General features: G+C 36.1%; 4 protein-coding genes and 1 long non-coding RNA gene across 5 annotated transcripts in view; 3 read left to right on the plus strand and 2 right to left on the minus strand.

The window, feature by feature from the left end:
- The window catches only part of LOC116292686 (ubiquitin C-terminal hydrolase 7), a 38,947-nt gene extending 36,762 nt beyond the window's left edge, over nucleotides 1-2,185 (plus strand). The window contains exon 40 of the mRNA XM_089031982.1: nucleotides 441-2,185. Coding sequence (XP_088888108.1) covers nucleotides 441-547 — 107 coding nt within the window. The 3' untranslated portion in view covers nucleotides 548-2,185. The remainder of the gene's footprint in view (nucleotides 1-440) is intronic.
- LOC116292690 (persulfide dioxygenase ETHE1, mitochondrial) lies at nucleotides 2,143-5,163 on the minus strand. The gene is made up of 9 exons (XM_031700046.2): nucleotides 4,902-5,163; nucleotides 4,646-4,735; nucleotides 4,507-4,561; nucleotides 4,118-4,263; nucleotides 4,000-4,036; nucleotides 3,810-3,902; nucleotides 3,397-3,486; nucleotides 2,965-3,081; nucleotides 2,143-2,705 (listed from the first exon to the last, which is right to left on the minus strand). Exons 1-9 carry the CDS (start codon nucleotides 4,935-4,937, stop codon nucleotides 2,620-2,622), a joined length of 750 nt encoding a protein of 249 aa, XP_031555906.1. The 5' UTR covers nucleotides 4,938-5,163; the 3' UTR covers nucleotides 2,143-2,619.
- Nucleotides 5,164-5,446: 283 nt separating this feature from the next.
- LOC116292688 (uncharacterized) lies at nucleotides 5,447-12,991 on the plus strand. Its single transcript, XM_031700044.2, has 11 exons — nucleotides 5,447-5,634; nucleotides 5,922-5,962; nucleotides 6,571-6,952; nucleotides 7,338-7,603; nucleotides 8,702-8,813; nucleotides 9,463-9,520; nucleotides 9,689-9,768; nucleotides 10,486-10,627; nucleotides 11,214-11,281; nucleotides 11,855-11,977; nucleotides 12,833-12,991. Exons 1-11 carry the CDS (start codon nucleotides 5,545-5,547, stop codon nucleotides 12,896-12,898), a joined length of 1,428 nt encoding a protein of 475 aa, XP_031555904.1. The 5' UTR covers nucleotides 5,447-5,544; the 3' UTR covers nucleotides 12,899-12,991.
- Nucleotides 12,992-13,577: 586 nt separating this feature from the next.
- On the minus strand, nucleotides 13,578-14,855 carry LOC116292691 (uncharacterized). Its single transcript, XR_004196697.1, has 2 exons — nucleotides 14,635-14,855; nucleotides 13,578-14,559 (listed from the first exon to the last, which is right to left on the minus strand). It is a non-coding gene; the product is annotated as an uncharacterized LOC116292691 (long non-coding RNA).
- On the plus strand, nucleotides 14,316-16,882 carry LOC116292689 (uncharacterized). The gene is made up of 4 exons (XM_031700045.2): nucleotides 14,316-14,678; nucleotides 14,994-15,048; nucleotides 15,729-15,968; nucleotides 16,530-16,882. The coding sequence occupies exons 1-4, from the start codon at nucleotides 14,316-14,318 to the stop codon at nucleotides 16,868-16,870; spliced, it is 999 nt and encodes a 332-aa protein (XP_031555905.1). The 3' UTR covers nucleotides 16,871-16,882.
- The last annotated feature ends 494 nt before the right edge of the window (nucleotides 16,883-17,376 follow it).

The raw sequence follows: 17,376 nt of genomic DNA on the forward strand, positions 1-17,376 counted from the left end.
ATTAGAATAAGGAGCTGTTATTTTGGGTGCAACTGACAAAATAGAAAGTGTAAATTTCTGCTGTGTGCACTCGTAATGCATGTGCTGCCAAGCAATCAGAGTGCATTTTATAACAGTTAAATTTATTTAATACCTTCAACACATGTGACAGTTTGTATGATATTCAATATTGAAACAAGTAAAGCATTGCACTTGCCTAACACTTCGGTCCAGTTTCCAAATAGATTTCTGGAGTTGCCCGAGTGATCTCACATGAACGGACCTTGGGTTTTTTCTTTTGATTTGAGGGTTTTTTGACCTTCTGTTTTTTTCACCTTGTAATTTGACCTGCAAGTTAGCAGCATGCCATGACTTAGTTCATCCCAAAGGTTATGTCCAGGTTTAATGAAATCAATAATTGGTGCAGAATATTCATATGGTTCCTTTTCTCTACTCCACAGACACTCAGCCGATTCCAAAACCCTGGCTGGGACTTGATCATGCCAACAAGGCTCCAAAACGCTCACGGTACAGCTACTTAGAAAGACCAATCAAAATCCACAATTGAAGCATAGCTAATATTTTATAATCTCGGTATATCTCCTTGAAGTTTTTACCCAGGATGTAATGATTTTTCTGTACCATAGGTATATTTACAATTATTTGCAATCCTCCAGTTTTCAGTTACCACTAGCTCTTTTCTAGCCTTGCTACTTGCTTCTTTTGTGCCAACAGAAGAAAAGTGATATTTAGGTCTACCTATCCATCCCCAACTCATCCTCATGCATCCCCAACTCATCCTCATGCATCCCCAACTCATCCTCATGTATCCCCCTACCAATATCTGTGCATCAAAACTCATACCCCATGCATCCCCCACTCAAACCTGATGCTCACCTACTTCATCTTACTATCCTACCACCCATCTTCACCCCTCCTTTTGCCGCAAGAATTTCCATACCTAAACTAGAACATACCTTGCTTACACCCTTCAATCTCTTTGTGAGTTCTAATCCGCTCCGTATTATGTGAGAAATGTATATTATTAATTCTTAACTACACTGTCATTTAGACAGAGATAATACAGTATAAATGGTAGTTTACCATGATTTCAGTAGCATGACCCTTATTATTTAAATGTGTACTGAGACTATTTTCCATTCAGCAATGGAGTTTAAAACAGAAGTTAAATCAGTCTGTAGAACTGTGGGACTAGCCCCACAGTCTTATCCAGCACTGACAATAAAATTATTTTGTCTAGTCCTCCTTTGGACTTAAGAAACTTAATAAGACAAATTGCAAGTAAATAAGGCTAGCATAGAATAACAGGTTGCTCAAAATGAGAGTATTGCATAAGCTCCCTTGTAACTTATGTCCATCATAAAAATTAATGCTACTTTAACTTTAATAGTATTTAAATATGGTTTATGAAAAAATAGATGCATGATGTATCTCCTAAGAAAAGGTTTTATTGCATAGTTGGTTATTTATTGGGTATTCTGGGCATTCAAACCACTAACAAATAGCAACCTTAATGGACCACCAACTGATAATCTAGCATCAAACCTTGAACAACCTATCAATTGCCCTCAAATTTCGTAACGACAAACACCCTACCAATAACCTCAAATCCTGCTAATATGCCAGCACCTTACCAACAACCCACAAACCATCTACCACAAACCTACCAACAACCACCTACTGACAACCCACTGACCATCTACCAATAGCATACTGACAACCCACTGACCATCTACCAATAGCATACCAACAACCTGCCAACTTACCAACAACCACCTACTGACAACCCACTGAGCATTTTCCACCAATAATTTTGGGATTGTTCTTTACTCCTACCTTGTTTTCCTACTATAAAGCTGGTTATGTTTTTGTCTAATTATTGCTGAACACAAAGAAAATCAGGTAAGATTTAATAGTCACCCATAATAATAATGATGATGCCTGGATGTCCAATGAACCAAGAGTGTAATAATTTAGTGAGATAAAGACATTATTTAATGTTGACACGCTGTAGGCTGAGAATGTTGTCAGGATTGTCATCCTGCTTGAGATGTTAATTGTTTGTCAAAACTAAAATCTTTATGGCATTAAAAGAAATAATTTGCCACAGAATAAGGTAATTAATTACTACATAATTCCAGGTGAAATTAAACTGAGTTATTTTATTAAATTTTTTCTACTGAAATTTTTGACATTATTGATCATGATTTTCTTTTTTGATTTTTCATTGACCTGAGCATCAATATTTCCTCTACCTAAACCTTGTGCTTGATCAACAACCTCTCTTTATTGCACTGTACAACTTGTTTATAATATTCCATACTGCCTGGTAACCTAGGTTACTAAACTAGCAAGTGTGTTAATTAATTGGTTAATGAACAAGTCGGTATTTAAATTAAAATAGTTCTATACCATGTACTTATTTGATTTCTCGCAGGTGCTGTTGTAATAGTTTCTGGAGAAACAGGTTTACAACTTTTATTAAATTAAATTATTGTTGCTTAACTTGAATCTCTTTTTCACTTACTATATAGCCTTGGCTCCTTTTTTAAACCCCTGGTTTAAAGTGATTTTACTTGGTCCCTAAATGAGCTTTCAGAGTGATAGTCCTTCATTTATCTATTCGTCACTATGGTCCATTCTCAGGTGCTTATGGTCATCTATTTGACCTACCCCATCCAGCATGTTCATGGGAATAGATTCCACTGAAATATAAGTAAATTAAGTCCACAAGTTTTGCTAGCAACACAGTCAGGCATAATTATTATTAAATGACATAAATATGCAAGCATAATTATTACAGTGCTTGAGATCACTGTAATGTTCATTATATCATACCATGCAAGACCCTGTGCTTCTCTCTGCACTTGTTTTATGGCCCACTTCATCATACCATGCAAGACCCTGTGCTTCTCTCTGCACTTGTTTTATGGCCCACTTCATCTCAGTATGCCAACTACTTACCTATTTTCCTTGGTGCTGCAAGACCAAGGGTGCTCATAACTTGGATAAAGTCATTGAGTTTCAGAGTCAGGCGTGGGTTGTATTCCTTTTCTTCACCAACTGTTGACACAGTCATTCCTATGAATCAGACAATGATAGCATTAATACCTGCAGTATATTTGAAGACCATTGTTTTGATAAGAAAGGTGTTAGGCTAGAAATTCTGCAATTCCTCCCCAATCCCTCTTCTTCCCCCCCCCCCCCCCCCCCCTAAAATGTTTCAGGGTCCCCTAAAGTTAATGACAAACATGTCTGCCCCCTCTTTTTTTTCTCCCCCTCAGCACCTGCTCTCCCTTCCACACTCCCAACCTCAGTTAATAATGAATTGTCCCTAAAGTCAATCATTTAATCAAATGAGAATGCAAGTAGATGTACGCAGACAAGTTTTCTCACCTCTGTAATCATGGCCAGGGTAAATCTGGTAATCGTCAGGGAGGGTCAAGATCTGATCATGAATGGATTGATACAAAACTGTGGAATCACCTGAATAAAAACAATATTGATGTTAACAAGAAGAAATGTTAGAAAGGATATTCAATAGTCACTAGCTTATGCAGGGGCTCGGGGGGAAAATCCTGACAGGTAGACTCAGTTTTTCTCCCGAGCCCCTGCATATCCTAGTGACCGTTTAATATCCTTTCTGTTAATTAATGTGGTAGTTACAGAAAATATCCACACTCCCACCACGGATGGAATTCGTAAGGACCCCCCTATTACTCCCAGGAACTTCCAATTTTCTTCCATTCAAATTCTGTAATTTTTTTCTTTCTCTGACTCTCCTCCCCTTGCTACACCACTGTTGTTACCTTGTTGAAAGTCTGTTCTTCCACAAGCCCTGATCAGAAGGGAATCACCAGTAAATGTCATCTTGGAACCATGATCAACGAACGTCATACAACCTGGGAACAAAAACCACATCTTGTAGGAAACAAAAAATATAGAGTAGGCACAATGGCATGGATATTTCAGTGAAACTACACATTTTATAAAAATTACCATAGGTGTGGCCTGGAGTTGCCCTTGCTTCAAGTTCCTGAATATAAAAAAAACGAGTTTTAGGATACCAGTAATACTTTTGTACATCAAGTAATAAATGAATGGGATGTTTACTCACTCTGTTGCCAAAAGTAAGAATGTCTCCATCTTTGAGATGAATGTCAGATTTTGCTTTGCTTGCCTCGGAGATGACAGTTTTGCAACCAACAAGTCCCTTTAAGAAGCCACTACCAGTGATGTGGTCAGCATGCACATGGGTGTTGACTGTAATTAGATTACTGGACAATCAGCTCAATCATTAATGATTGATTTACTTTATTCCAACAAGGTCTGCTGGGTTTTACTGGATTCTGTGTGTAGGAGGGAGGGGGATAATTGTCTAATCCTACACCCCACGGAATATCCACTCCCTGGGGTGGAGTTGACAGCATTAGGAAATTTTCCTCCCTCAGTCCTCAATTTAACATTTTTGTCATGTAGCCCTAAATATCCATATTTAATACCTACTTGCATATTCCAAATCAAGCTTCAGTTCACTAATAATCTTGGCATCTCTGGAAACCTTAAAAAGAAAAAACAATTTTGGTATCTGGTGGCAGCATAATATAATGTTTTAATGCATAGATTTTATTAGCAAAATATTTACCTTGGTGTCAACTGGATCAATGATGACAGCTTTTCTGGTGTTTGCACATCCAAGAAGATAAGTATACGTACAGGACTCGCCATCAAATAACTGAAGTTAAAGTTGAACAGCTCATACAAACACTTGTCCAAAAACAACAATGGAAGGGCAATGGAAGGTTAATAAATTAGAATTAACTTAAAATAAATAAACAAGGAATGAATCTGTGGGTAATTTTGGTACTTTGATAAGCAAAAACAAAAAAATGTAAGCTTACTTGTCGTAAAATAAGACCACATCGCCTGCCAGCCATCGTACAAGAAATGAAAAAAAATACTTTCCAAAGATCTAGAGTGCACTTTCAAAACACTACTGTTAATGAAAGATTTTGACTGGGCAATAAAAGGATTTGCTTATTGCAAATATGCAATGAAAAAACAAACTGCGCCCAACAGAATGCACTACCAATATTAAGCGATTTACGCGGCACAAGTTCTTCTTTTCCTGATCTGGTGGTGTCGAAGGGCTTTTTATAGAGTGGGGAGTCGAGTCAGACGTCACGTTGCTAGACGTGACAACGAGCACATCTCATAAAAAAATCCCAAAAAAATCTCTTTTATTTCACCTTTACTTGGCCAAAATCAAACCAATTATTATCCTTTATACTTACTTTCTCATTTTATTTTCTAAATCTGAAAATCATTTTTCTAAAGCCTGTTTTAAAAATTGCTAACTCACAATGACAAGGAAGTGTCTTTTGTTATTGTTTTCATGGATGGATTGGGGTTCCTGTTTATAACTGCACCAAGAGACCTGGGTTAGATTACATCACAACATGGCGGCCTGCACACAATAACAAGCTTGTATTTTAGTTGTAAATATTGTATTTTTATAGCCATTTTTAACATATTTTAACTAATATGAAGCCTACTTTAGAAGCTCTAAGCGATGAAATATTAGTTGGGATTTTTAGTTTTCTTTCTGCAAGGGATCTTTGTCGCTGCTCAAAGGTAAAAATATTTTAAGTTCTTTGTCAAATTTTCTAGTTTCGTTTAAAGAACGTTGTTGTTATTAAATCGTCTTTTATTTTTACCATGAAGCTCTTTCTCTCAAAGCTATCAAGCGTATTTCAATGATTTATATTTACTATAGATTCCATTCAGCATTTGCTAGTTCAATTCGACTTGAAAAAACAAATTGGTTTACATGGAGAAATTATTTCTATGAAGGGTTTAAACTTATAAGCTTACGTTTGATATTGAAAAATTAAAAATAATAACGTTTCTTTGTATTTCAGGTTTGTTCGTCTTGGTGTAGACTAGCTAACGACTTTCATCTGTATCCTTTGCCTAGTCTGTTGTGGGTATGCTTTACCAATAATGACAAATCATCACACATCTCACATTTTGAGAAAAAGCAGTGAATAAGTGGATGTGCAGGCCATGGTTATACGAAGGGTGGATAGCACTATCAGGGCCCAGTTGTATGAAGGGTGGATAGCGCTATAGCTATCCTTATCCAGTGGATAAATCGATGCTGTTATAAATTCATCCACTGGATAGGATTTATCCATCAGATAGTGCTATCCACCCTTTGTACAACTGGGCCCAGATGGTCATACCATTCCTGTCTGTCCATCTGTCTATCTGTCGGTAAAATCTGTAAAAATCAACTTCTAAATTTCAATTGGAATATTAGATATTAGATATTAGATATTAGAGTGCAAACAATATTATTATTTATATATTATGAATATTTATATATTTATGAATATTTATATATTTATGAAAACTTAACTATTATGCTACATTTCTACATGTGAGTTAGCCCTGCTGATCTACCTTACGTCCTCTCAGCCAAAATTGTTTTGGTGTTGAATAAAAAAACTTGGGAACAGAAATATCATATGCTCCTTGTTAATTTATATATCCTTAACCCACGTTTAGCTGGAAAAATCTTTTTATAAAAACGTTCAACAGATTTGTCAGTGATCCATCATTTTATAACAATGTTACTCCTTCACAATGGAAAGAACTCTATATTCTAAAATCCAACTGGTTTAGTGGACACTGTCATGTACAACAACTCAAAAAGGAATCCCCCGTTCATTCAGATTCTGTGTTAACAAAAGTGACTTGCCTTAAAATATCTAAATGTGGAGAGAATATTTTATCTAGTGTAAACCAAGGTTCAAAAATTGTAAATATATGGAGCTTAGAGGACAAAAGAGGGTTGCATGTGGTTAGGTGTGAAGGTGTTGTTTCGTCATTGGATTTTGGTTGTCTTCGTTCACGGAACTTATTGGCCATTGGCCTTAGTTGTAACAAGGTAAAATATGATATAGAACTATTTCAAAAACGTCCGTGAAGGTTTTGTTGCATATATCAAGCCTCAAATGCACTATGGGGGTGTGAATGCAATGAGTTAAAGGTCACAATGATATGAAATGTTCCCAAAATTCATATGATTTTTTTCTGGCATAATTTCTTCTGTTCAGACATTATTTTATGCATATGAATATAATACATTCAAGTATGCAGCAGGCAACATGCTACAAAACCTTCAGCAACCTTTTTTGAAAGATCTGCACATTTCTTCACTGTTTGAAGCTATTATTTTTATGCCACACAATAATTATGAGATTACTTTTACTATCATATTTCTTTCTTGATCAGATTATGATTATCTAATTTTTTAATTTATATTTTTTAAGTTTTGTCTGTGGGACTTCAAACTTGCAAGATATCGTCTTCATCAAACGAACTTAAATGAAAGATCTCTAGAAGATTTTCCCATTCTTCAAAACATTTCACCTCCTTTCAACTTGTCGGACTCTACTGTTGTGAGGGTGAACCTGGTTGACGACAAGCTAGCAACTGTCACTCAAGATTGTATTATAAAGGTGTGGCAACTGAACTTCAGGCCTGATGGATCTGTGTCTTGTCAGCCTTTACATACTCTTAGTACTAATAAACCAAGGTGAGTGAGGTTTAGTGCCATGTGTTGTGTAAAGTTGATGTATAGCTAACTCATTGGATTATTTAATAAGATGATACAATGAATGATAGCAATTGTGATAGTGTTGTTGATAGTGGTGGTACTGATGGTGTTGATGATGGTGTTGACAATAACAATGATTTTTTTACTCCCTTCTGTAAGGGCATGTCTCATTATTATTAGCAGTAGCAGTAGCAGTAGCAGTAGCAGTAGCAGCAGCAGTAGCAGTAGCTGTAGCACTAGCATGGCAGTAGCAGTAGCATAGCAGTAGCAGTAGCAGTAGCAGTATTGGTATTGGTATGGCTATAGTTTATTTAGTACTAAAAACTAGCACACCTAGTTTACGTAAGATAATAAAAAAACTTAATTTAGTACAAGCTAACTGAAATAAGCATGAGGCTAAACTGGTCAGTTAGATAATGGTGAGTGAGGTTTAGTGTTGTGTGTTGTGTAAAGTTGATGTATAGCTAGCTCATTGGATTATTCAATAAGATGATACAATGAGTAGTGGCACTCATGGTGTTGATGATGGTGTTGATAATGGCAATGATTTTTTTGCTGCCTTCTGTAAGGGCATGTCTTATTATTATTAGCAGTAGCAGTAGCAGTAGCAGTAGCAGTAGCAGTAGCAGTAGCAGTAGCAGTAGTAGTAGTATTATAGTAAGTGGCAGTTTTGGTCACTATGTCTGTGAAAGCAATGATGATGTGTTGGTGATGTTGATGAAGATGATAGTGACTAAGAGGACAATGATGATGATGAAGATGCTACTGCTAATGATGGCAAATGATGATGATGCAATGAACTGAAAATATAGTAGTAGAAATAAAGATGTTGACAACAATGATGATGATTGGTGGTGTTGGTTAAGAAAATTGTAATGGAGGGTAAAGCATAGTACTTATTTCATGTCTGATTCATACAATGCAAAAATACATCCCAGCACTTAAAACATTTTTAAACATTTTCGTGCTTGCCAAAACTGCTGACAATCATGACTTCATTTGCTACTATGTAGTCCCATAATCATACTTATGCCTGTGTATCATAATTCTGTAAATTTCGTACCCATCATCTTTTAGGTGTTCAGTATTGGATATTCAGCTGAAGCATGAAACTGTTAATGGTTATTGGTCAGTGTCTATATCCCATGCAGCAGAAGTATTAGAAAACTGGAATCTTATTGGCTTTCAGGTGGGGAAAGCTGTAAAAATACTTACTTTGTCTCAAAAACATTCACACCTCCTCTTTGAGGAAAAATACATTTTCTAACCCGAGACAATTTTGTAAAAGATGTACCAAAATATAAGCTCCCATCCTTGTAACCCCTTTGAAATTACAAAACCTTCCAATAGGGACTTATGAAGATGTAAATTCTGGAATTGCATAATTTCCCTTTCTCACACTCTGTGATGGTTTATTCCACCTCTTTCTTTGTGGTTGGGGGTGTGGATATTTTTTGGACAGCACAACAAATGGATGTTTAAAGCCCTGTTTACACTATTAATTTTTGCGGCGATTTTTGCTGCGTTTTTTTTTTGCGATTTTTTCCATAATAAATAATGGTAAAGAATTTACTTGTAAAGTTTTTTTCAGGATACCAAGATTTTCCTAGACAAATGTCTCTTTTGAAGGATGAGACAAAAGATTTCATATTTCTGAATATTGCCATAAAAACCACAACAAAAATCGCCGCAAAAATTGCCACAAAAATCGCTGCAAAAATCGCTGCAAAAATTGCCACAAAAATTGCCAGTGTAAACAAGGCTTAATACATACTACTGTAGGTTCATCTTTTATTCATAGTGTATAACTGAGTGTGTATTTTTTATTCTTTTCACAGTCATTGAAATTTCAAGGAATAAATCTAGTGAATTTTGAAAGTCCTGTCATTACACCAGGTACGTATATGATAAAGAAAAAATATGAAATAATATTATATAAAATATAAGAAATATTAAGATATGAAGAAAAAAAATTTGAAAAAGATATGATAAATATAACAGTTACTATAAAAAGCTCCATTTAATTAATCAATAAATGCACTCTCATTAATCACCATGCCACAGCTATACACTATACAGGCTTCAATACAGATATTGACTACCATCTAGAAGACAAACAGGAGTATAAAAGGCAACAACAAGAGGTGAGCAGTAAAAAAACACAGGGAAAAACACACATGACCACATAAAATGATGGTACGTTCTCACTTAGAGACTCAGAAGAGGGCCACAAGTTAATAATTAAAGTGTTAGGTTGGCAACTGTCACATGTCACCCTCTCTAAATAAATAAAGACCATTATATCAATATGTTTTATTGAATGTTGACAGTACTGTCCAACTTGCAAAAAGAAAGCACTTTTTTCTTTTTAAATTATATACGACATTTCATTGCCTTATACATGCTATTGACAAGCAGAGCAATAAAATCTCTTTCCCTTCAGTGAAGAAGGAAATTATTTATGTAAAATTGATTCCAACTTTGTTTAATTCAACTGATAAACTCATGATAGATTCATGCTCTTAGTGATTAGGGACAGTCTGCCATTAACATGGTCCTTCGAGCCTCAGCAAAGGTCTAACGATTTGTAGATGTAATTACAAAGACAGCACCTTCCCCTTATTTATTTTAAGACCATGAGTGTTGATTGGGCCAAGACTTGAACCACGGCTTCACACACACAAACACAACATATTGACACAAATTTATGTACTAAAATAATTTTATCATTCCTGTTCACCAAGATAATTGCCATCTTGTGCATTGTGCAGACCTTTTTTGTCACAAATTTTATTCAAGTGTTGAGTTGATCATTTATTCATACTTTCGCTTATTTATTTTCTCATTTATTTATTTTTCAGTCAATGAGTTCTAGGACATTCATTTCCTGTCTGTCGATAAGCCCATGTACAAAGCTGGTTACTTCAGGCCAAAATGACAACACTATATCCTTGTGGGACACTAGTACGAAGACTCGCAGGCACACACTTTTTGGTCATACAGGTAAAATTCAGTAAACACTCTCACACCACACTTATAATATTTATGAGTAAGCGATGAGGCCAAAAAAAACAATAGAAATCAGTCGCCTAGGAGAAGTCTGTAAATGGGATATAGTTTAATGACCATCATTTGCATAACTTTTAGTAGAATATGAAATAATGCACCTAAACATTTGATAAGCAATATGCAAAATTAACATAAGATTGGTCCCTCATATTGTATATAATATTACAAAACAGACAGTATGGATATGTTCATGACATTGTAGTGCCTGGCCATTTTGATCCATTAATGAAACATAATTATAGTACCATGTGGCATGCGACAGTTCTCTTTAGCTGGGGCATATAATAATGTTTCCCATTACAGATCATTTATTATCTTAAGAATAAGATTCTTTGTTTGAGTTGTATCAATATTCATGTGTCTTCTCATGTGCCACCATTAAACAAAGAAATTATACTCTAGAGAATGACACATGGTCTGAAATGGGAAAACATTAGACCCAAGGTAAGGAGGCCTGCATATTTCACAGTCGTACAAAATCTATTTTGATATTTTATTGCTAACAAAATTATTTTTTTAGGTTCTGTAACCTGCACTGATGTTGACAGACATAAGGTTGTTAGTGGTTCAAATGACAGGACTGTCAAGGTAAAAACTGGCAGTGTTAACAGTGCCACACTTAATACTACTGTGGTCACTGTTGAGAAAATAATATTCTTGGAGTGCAAACACAAGATTCAAAATCCCTTGAGACAAATAGCAATGAAGCAGCTGCCATGTTGGACAATCTAGAAAGAGAATTTTATGAGGAATGCTTTGTTATCATCAACCAACATGGCAGCTAGGACATCTCATGCACCCAAAGAATAAAACAGTTTTCTGTTGTTTTTGATCATCTGATCTAAACACAATGGGAAGTTGGGGGAACATGAGAAAAGTGTAAACCACAACATCCTTATGATTTACACGACCTGAATAACCTCAGCATGAATTTAAATTTAAATTTAAGTTCTAATTTAAATTTTAACTGAATGGATTTTTTTTCAATAATTTAAACTGTACTAGCTCATATTAAGTTTATTTGATTATGTTATACTAATGTTAATTTGATGAACGAAAAGTATAAAAAATATTTTTTAAAAACTGAATAAAAATAAAGACATCAGAAGTCAGTCGTTTAAAGCTTCACTCCAGCTTCTCTTCAATTGGTTCTTTTTCCAGGTTTGGTCCCTTGAGAGTGGAGATTGCCAGCTAACTCTCCCAGAGGATCATTCATCAGGTGTGTCCTGTGTCACCTTCAATGACCAATGGGTTGTTAGTGGAGATAATTCTGGAGAGATAAAGGTTTGTTCCATTTGTCTCTATACTTCATCATTCTTAGCTTGTTTCAGTTGTCATGGGAGACTTGCCCTAAGCCATCCTCTCTTGTTCCCCAGGGAGGTTTTTATTCAAGCAAAAGTGAGAATTTGTCAACAAACAAGCGATAAGGCTATACAAATTAGTCCAATGGCCAGGTGAATGCAAGGCATCCAGGGCCAAATTTACAGTATTTTCAATTGAGTAATAATTTGTGTGTAAGAAGGAAAGAAAGACAGAGCAAGTGTATACTTTGAATTTACACCATACTATTTCTTTGCATTTGGCCCAGAATGCCTCGTTTTCATGTAACTCAATAGGCTGTGCACCATTTTGGACTTAATGCAGCTTTCACTTTCAGAAATAGTATTTAATCAAAACATGTTATTTAGCTATGGATATTAAGCTGAACAATTTGCTGTTCTACATCCTGTTATCTATCACATTTTGACCTGGCTCATTTTTGAGCTCTGTTGCCATGACAACATCTTTCCTTCCATTATTGTTTATGTCGTTGTGTTTCGTGAGGTTTAGGAATTATCTGTGAATACTTTGTTTATAATAATCCACAGTAAATAATCCATTTTTATTTATCCACAATTATTGTCATGGCTCCATCTTTTCCTACTTCTCTGTCATAGCGCACCTCTTGTTGCCATCACAACCATTCACTTCCTCCTATTATTCTTTATTTCAATCCTGTTATTTAAATTTAGGACGTCACTGCAGATCATTTCCTAATGTTAATCTATTCCTACCAGCTATTGGTCTACCGATGTCCCCCTGTTGTCATGACAACGCTACACTAGCCTCCTTAACCATTTACCTTGTCATGTTTTAAAGGTGTGGGACTTTGCTGTTAACAGTTTGTCCGTTCTTCAGAGTCAAGATTCGACAGAGCTCAAGTAATACAGCCACAATATTATGCATACTTATTATGAAAAAATATATAAAATAATACACAGTAAACAAAAATAAATAAAGGCATCTTAATATCTTTCATTAATCTTTCCTTCCGTACGTCGAGGAAGTGAGGAAGGACGTCTTACGTCCAAAACGTCAGTGGTAATGGTGTTTTAGATTTAGCACTTTCGCAAAATCTTTCAAACTGGTTCTTCTTTCATTTGATTAAAACAATTGTAACAGTTGTAAATTTCTTTAGGAATCCTAACTTTTCTTTTTTTGTGGAGGGCACAAGTTTTGCATCTTGTTATTTTACGTTTTAGTACTTTTAAAAAATTTTCCTCATAATTTTTGAAGTCATTCCAGTTTTAAATGCATTGTTTACACTCCAGTTCGTATTACTGCAAATCTTGGTAAACTTTACTGCATGAGTACGGTTAGTGCCACGTTATGACATTGTTTTAATTATAGCACCCCAAATGAGGTTCCTCGGTGATAGGTCCAAATTCAATCCCTAAATATATACTCGTGAAAAAGAATTTAAACTTTACGTGGGTTATTTTTGATAAGGAATTAAGAAAAAATCGTATCCTTTTTAACCCCCAGATAGGCCTACGTAACTCTAAGGTACTCCAAAGTATTTGACGAAATTTTCGCTAAAACAGGAAAAATTTTCCAATGATAATTGTGAGTTATGGTATTTTATTTTCGTTTAAAGCTAAAGAGGACGCGAAATATTTACCCAAAAAAGGGTGGTTTTTGGCTAAAATACGACTGAACTCGTGGGAAGGAGGGAAACGTTGCGTGACGACCCTAAGAACGGCTGCGAAGGAGGCTAAAACTTGACACGTTCGGTTAATTATTTGACCAGTATTTTTTTTCAAATCCCATTCTTCTGCAATTATGCTGTACTTTGAAAGAAATTCTTACGAAAAATATTGTTAATTTCTCTCGCTTATCCTCTTGTTTAATTTACATCATTCAAGGTTCTTGTGATGCATTTGACACATGCAGTATTTAAGGACTTCTTTAAACATTTCTCTGGAAGAATATATAGTCATTATTATAAAAACTATGATATTTGTTCATTTAAATTACCCTTATGTCAATACATCGTATATTAATGCCTTACTTTTCCAATCCTGACAACTGGAAAATAAGTGGATGCAATTTTGAGCCTATGTTTGCTACTGAAGCGAAGACTTCGCTGGTTGCTTTACCAAGGCAGCTGTACAAACTATTTATTCCCATTTAATGAATATTTGTTTTGTTGACTCGGGAAATAAGTCGATTTATCCAGAGACAGCGCATCAACTGGTTTAAACAGTCACTGAGAACGAATACTTATCGGTTGACTCCATCCAAGTCCAAGCAACTACTGAACATTGCCAAAGAAATTCAGTTTCAAAGAAGAAATTTCGTGATGCAGCAAGAAATTGTCGACTTTACATCACTTTGTTCGTCTTTCCGAAAAAGTGTTTTGCTCGTTACTTTCTTTGCTGCAATACTTCCCGCGGGAATGGTAGCTTTCTATCCATTAACCGTTTACAATCATATTATGCCCAAACAAATATTTCGACGCATCGAAACACAAGACTGGATGGCTTGCCTCCAAGAGTGCCACTCAGATGTCGACTGTTCCTCGTATAACTTCAAATACGACTCTTCTAAAATAAGGAGGAATTGTGAGCTTAGCAAATGTGCAATAGGAGAAGGAATAAGAGGAAAAGAGAATGACCTACTGTTTGAACGAGGGTTTGTGTTCCAGCAAATTCGACCAAATAAGGTGAGAAAATATCTGTAATGTACATGCGAAGAAACATTTCGCTCATTTTACATCCAGTCACTGGAAGAAAGAACATATTTTCTTGGCCAGCACACCTGGGCCCGGTTGCAGGAAGGGTGCGGGGATAGTACCATCCGTCAGTACATGGTTAATTCTTTATCTAGTAGATAAAATGATGCCAATAACTTTATCCACTGGATCAGGGATTTATCAAGCGGATAGCGCTTGACCAGGTCATGATTGAGCACAGATTGTTCTGATAAATTAACGAATGAATATTTGACCCAATATATTTAATTTTATACCGTTTGTTAGAATAAAAGTTTATGTGCCATTGAAGAAAAAGACAAAGTTCCTGCTTTACCATTTGGTAAGTGATATTTATCACATAGTCATAAAGTAAAATATGTCGAATGTTTGGCAACCGGTTGTTTCCCTCGATCTTACGAGACTATTATGGAAGGCCAGCTAAACCATGGCTCGACCTCCTTGAGCAATCTATTATACATAATTTGATGCTATTTTTGAGAAGCTCTAAAATGTCGGTCTGTTAACGAAGAATGCATGTTTTTGAGCTATCCGTTTTTAGCCTATACAATGATAAGCACTTTTTACCCTATTAAATGTAGAATTTGAAAATGGTACTCTTTGCGTGAAATGTTGAAGAAATAGAAAACGTGCGCGCGTGCTGTGTTCAGTTGTAAAGCACGCGTGCATTGGCAGAACACGAGAGAAGTGTTAGGAGAAGCATGACGCGTAGCGGAGTGCTTCTCGACACTTCTCGAGTGATCCGCCAATCCCCAAGCAAGCAAGTCTTTTATTTCTTTTATAAAATACAAATTACAAGAATGACGAAACTGAAAGTACGCGAGCGTGCTGTGTGCTCTCATAAAGCACGCGCTCCCAACCAATCAGAACAGCTTCCCAATTCATTTTTAACCTCAACATTCCAGTGAGTAATCGCCAGTTGATCGTCAGTTTGGGACGTGCATTGTAAAGTGTTAAGCAATTCAAACTGGAATATTATATGTGTATTTTTCTTAATAACAGGTGGCTTAGAGGCGTCATTGATCCTTGAAAACTACAGTCGTCAATATTTGATGGATCTTTACAACTACCTTAATGATGGGATAAAAAGACGTCGGAGGTGGAACAAATGCTACTATGCGAAAAATAGAGACATTAGTCCTGCGGAATTTCACTCGAGATGCGATTCAAAAGGACCGACAGTTACTATAATACGAGATTCTAAATACATTTTTGGGGGATACTTTGACTCTTCTTGGAAAAGTAAGTAAAAGCAATGACGAAGGGATTACCAAGTGAAGAGTAAGGAATGCCAACAAGCTAGGGTGAAGCATCCCATGGATGGTGGATGTGATGGGTGAAGCATCCCATTGATAATGGATGTGATGTGTGAATTGATCAAAACTTAGTATATGCAGTTAGAAAAATTGGTGTTCCCAGAGGTAATCCAAGGTTTGTTGAATCTAGAACTTTGATGAAACCGCTTTTTTTCTTGATTTAAAGAATGCCAAATGGCCTGCTATAGACTTAGAGACTATAATCAGTGCAGATGATTTCTGGGCATCATGGAAAACTACTTTTCTTTATGTCATAGACAAACATGCTCCATCGAGAACAATTAGAGTACGCAATAAACCATCACCGTGGATTACCTCTCTGACATCAAACAGCTGATAGTTGATGCCATCGCTAAAAGTTGCCATTGACATTGGCGTTGGATGCTTTGATGCTCAATGTATAACACACAATAAAAGAAGCAATATATTATATTTTTTTTTAGTATATGCTGATAATCACTATAACAATTTTATATTGTTTACTTAGGTTCTACTCAAGGTTGTGGTTGGCTGAGGGGCCCAAGAGCATTCCTGTTCTCCTTGTATAACAAAGACCACTATAAACCCTATAAATTTAACATAAAGTCAGACAGAATTGGTACAACAGTTTATGACTGTTTGTCTTTTGGTCCAACTTTTGGCCAAGGTCATGACCTCACAGTTTATCCCAACAGCTCAAATTATGGATCTCAATATTTCCGTAGTTTTTCATACGAAACCCCGCCCGGCTGCAAGTACAAGGTTTACCCATGTACGTTTTACACAGGGAGGGCTTACTTCAGAGTTGATGAGATCGAGGTCTTTTATGAAAACAAAATAAACTCTTGACATCATGCATTATATTATTGCTGAGGTTGGATTCAGGGGTGGTAAAGGGGGCTAAACACTCTTAATCAAACTAGGAACTTTCTTGTCATGCTTGCATTTACTAAATGAGCAAATCCAAGGGCGGATCCAGGGGGAGGGGGGGCAAAGAGGGGCTGAAGCCCCCCCTTCAGCAGAATAAAACGATGCCTTTTTATATTGTTTTCCGTTGTGTTGACGGAAGAAACTCAATTAGCCCCCCCCCCCCCCCTAACATTTTGGCTGGATCCGCCCTTGAAATCCTATGTCCTTAGCACCTATCCCTCTGTTATGAATACAGAAATATTGTCATTGGTGAACGGTCATTTCACCCCTAACAATGGAAGCAGACGTGAATTTATCGAGCCCTGAATGGTATTTACCTCGGGGAACATGGAAAAAGGGTCATAATGATATGATGATAATATTTTGAACTAGGCGCAAGATTGCGCAAGCCCATCTCAGCTCAAGTTTATGGCTGTGGTTGAGAA

The sequence above is a fragment of the Actinia tenebrosa genome, unplaced genomic scaffold (assembly GCF_029948245.1).
Source record: "Actinia tenebrosa isolate PJP-AT-01 unplaced genomic scaffold, QUT_ActTen_1.0 PGA_scaffold17__23_contigs__length_9995812, whole genome shotgun sequence".
Taxonomy (NCBI): domain Eukaryota; kingdom Metazoa; phylum Cnidaria; class Anthozoa; order Actiniaria; family Actiniidae; genus Actinia; species Actinia tenebrosa.

Coding starts and splice junctions, on each gene's coding strand:
- LOC116292690 (XM_031700046.2), bottom strand. CDS start 4,937: ATGGCTGGCAGGCGATGTGGTCTTATTTTACGACAA. Junction 4,736..4,901: donor GTGGTCTTATTTTACGACAA/GTAAGCTTACAT, acceptor CTTTAACTTCAG/TTATTTGATGGCGAGTCCTG. Junction 4,037..4,117: donor TTCTTACTTTTGGCAACAGA/GTGAGTAAACAT, acceptor TTTTATATTCAG/GAACTTGAAGCAAGGGCAAC.
- LOC116292688 (XM_031700044.2), top strand. CDS start 5,545: ATGAAGCCTACTTTAGAAGCTCTAAGCGATGAAATATTAGTTGGGATT. Junction 5,635..5,921: donor ATCTTTGTCGCTGCTCAAAG/GTAAAAATATTT, acceptor TTTGTATTTCAG/GTTTGTTCGTCTTGGTGTAG. Junction 11,282..11,854: donor CAAATGACAGGACTGTCAAG/GTAAAAACTGGC, acceptor TTCTTTTTCCAG/GTTTGGTCCCTTGAGAGTGG.
- LOC116292689 (XM_031700045.2), top strand. CDS start 14,316: ATGCAGCAAGAAATTGTCGACTTTACATCACTTTGTTCGTCTTTCCGA. Junction 14,679..14,993: donor AGCAAATTCGACCAAATAAG/GTGAGAAAATAT, acceptor ACCGTTTGTTAG/AATAAAAGTTTATGTGCCAT. Junction 15,969..16,529: donor CTTTGACTCTTCTTGGAAAA/GTAAGTAAAAGC, acceptor TTGTTTACTTAG/GTTCTACTCAAGGTTGTGGT.